At 39.0% G+C, this 1,952-nt stretch overlaps 1 protein-coding gene and 1 non-coding gene across 2 annotated transcripts; one reads left to right on the top strand and one right to left on the bottom strand.

Annotated features, from left to right (window-relative positions):
• The first annotated feature begins 1,101 nt into the window (after positions 1–1,101).
• Positions 1,102–1,458, top strand: LOC120080236 (uncharacterized). Its single transcript, XM_039034825.1, has one exon. The coding sequence runs from the start codon at positions 1,102–1,104 to the stop codon at positions 1,456–1,458; it is 357 nt and encodes a 118-aa protein (XP_038890753.1).
• Positions 1,459–1,487: 29 nt separating this feature from the next.
• LOC120070475 (small nucleolar RNA R71) lies at positions 1,488–1,591 on the bottom strand. Its single transcript, XR_005479969.1, has one exon. It is a non-coding gene; the product is annotated as a small nucleolar RNA R71 (small nucleolar RNA).
• Between the last annotated feature and the right edge of the window lie 361 nt (positions 1,592–1,952).

Raw genomic sequence — 1,952 nt, 5'->3', positions numbered from 1 at the left:
GATTGTACTCTGCGGCTTGACTCATTTCATTTCATCTTACCTATCGCTTTCATCCTTTCATCTAATTAAGTATTGGTTTTGTAAAAACAATCGATTTCTTTATAAATTCATATATTTGATCTATCATACTTTGCCATTGTTTATTTCTTGTTTATGTTGGATGCATCTATACTTCATGCAAAATTTCATTTCAAACGCTTAAGCCAACTAAATCAATTGGTAAAAGAATCTTTAGCTTAAACTATTCGAGAGAATAAGTAAGCCAACATCAAGTTAGAACGCCTAGTACATCTAGAGATAGACTCATGGTGTTTTATTGCATCTTGTGTTCAACGCATACATCCAAGAGATAGGTATTGTATAATATTCGCATTGAGAAGTGTCGAATAGAGTCTAACACATAAACGGAGAAACAAATCATCTCATTCGCATCATATTCTTGTTCGTGTACATCCAACTTAGATCGACGCATATCACTTACATCAAAATCCATTTTCACAGGACCCATCATTCTCTACTCGACACTTTTGTATCTTCTTGCACACACACATAGCACCTTAGTGTAAATAACTCATTTCTCCATACACTTAGGATATCTCTACAATAGTTACAACGCATTGTCTGTGTTAGCTTTAAATCTAAATCTCTAATGCATCAACACATTACTAACGCATCAACACATCAACGCATCAACGCATCAATGCATCATTCATACTTATTTTTCCAAATTATTTTATACAATACACTCTTATGCTTGAATCATGAAATCAATGGAACAAGTTTTTGGTACCGTTGCCGGGGATTCAGCAACAAAACTAACTTGAAATTTTTCTTGTATCTTTTGTAGGAACACTTCAACTGAGGGAGTATTATGAGCTAAGCCAAAGCTTGTAAACGTTTATGAGCCAAGAGAGCACTCTTGAACTTGTATAAGACCCCGAAGTTGAAAGGACCTTCCGACGAAGAAATTGATCTAATCGTCATTGTAGGTTAAGGCAACAACTGCTCAGACAACAAACCAGGCAACAAAAAATGGTTGACAAACAAGAAAATCAAAACTTAGCTCAACAACTAGCCCACGCTTCGCAAAATCCTATCATAATGGCCAACAGTAGCACGCGTCCCATGAAGGAGTATGCATCTCCTGTGTTGTATGATTTCTCACCCGGGATCATATATCCAACGCTAGATGGGACAAGATTTGAGATGAAATCTGTGATGTTACAAATGCTCCAAATAGCTGGACAATTTAGGGGTGCTCAGGGAGAAGACCCTCATGCCCACATGAAACGTTTCCTGGAAACGTGCAACTCATTTGTGATTCCTAGAATCACCCCAGAAGCTATCAGGCTATCTTTATTCCCATATTCTCTACGTGACAACGCAAAGAAATTGGTAAGTTCTTTGGAGCCTGGTGAGATCACAACCTGGGAAAAGTTGGTGGAGAAATTCGTGTAGAAATACTTCCCACCACCACCAACACAAGGAGGTGGAGAGAGATCATGAACTTTGAGCAAGAAGAAGCTGAAACCTTGAGCGCCGCATGGGAGCGTTTCAAAGGATTAGTCAAGAATTGCCCCAATCATGGATTACCGTTAACCATCCAGATGGAGACTTTTTATGGCGGATTAAACAGAGCATCTTAGATGGCAGCCGAGGCAGCTGCAGCTGGTGGTATCATGGACAAATATAATACTGAAGCTAAGGAAATATTGGACCACATTGCCAAGCATAATATGGAATGGGTGGATGACACTTACGATGCAAGAGTAGAAAGGAAGAGGCGATCTCAGAATGTGAATTCTATAGATTCTAACGCAATAGCCACACTCTTTGCACAAATGGCTACTACGACAAACCTTTTGCAGAATATGTCACTAGGGAATGCATCAAATCAGCAAAAGGTAAATCAGGTAGAAACATTCACATAACCCATTGTTAGCTGTGTGGGC

Source organism: Benincasa hispida, chromosome 1 (genome assembly GCF_027475165.1).
Source record: "Benincasa hispida cultivar pf3 chromosome 1, pf3_genome.v1.1, whole genome shotgun sequence".
NCBI classification, from domain to species: domain Eukaryota; kingdom Viridiplantae; phylum Streptophyta; class Magnoliopsida; order Cucurbitales; family Cucurbitaceae; genus Benincasa; species Benincasa hispida.
The sequence above is the reverse complement of the archived record's forward strand: the minus strand, read 5'-3'. Positions and strand labels throughout refer to the sequence as shown.

Excerpts from the sequence above, each read along its gene's own strand:
- LOC120080236 (XM_039034825.1), top strand. The coding sequence starts at position 1,102 with ATGGCCAACAGTAGCACGCGTCCCATGAAGGAGTATGCATCTCCTGTG.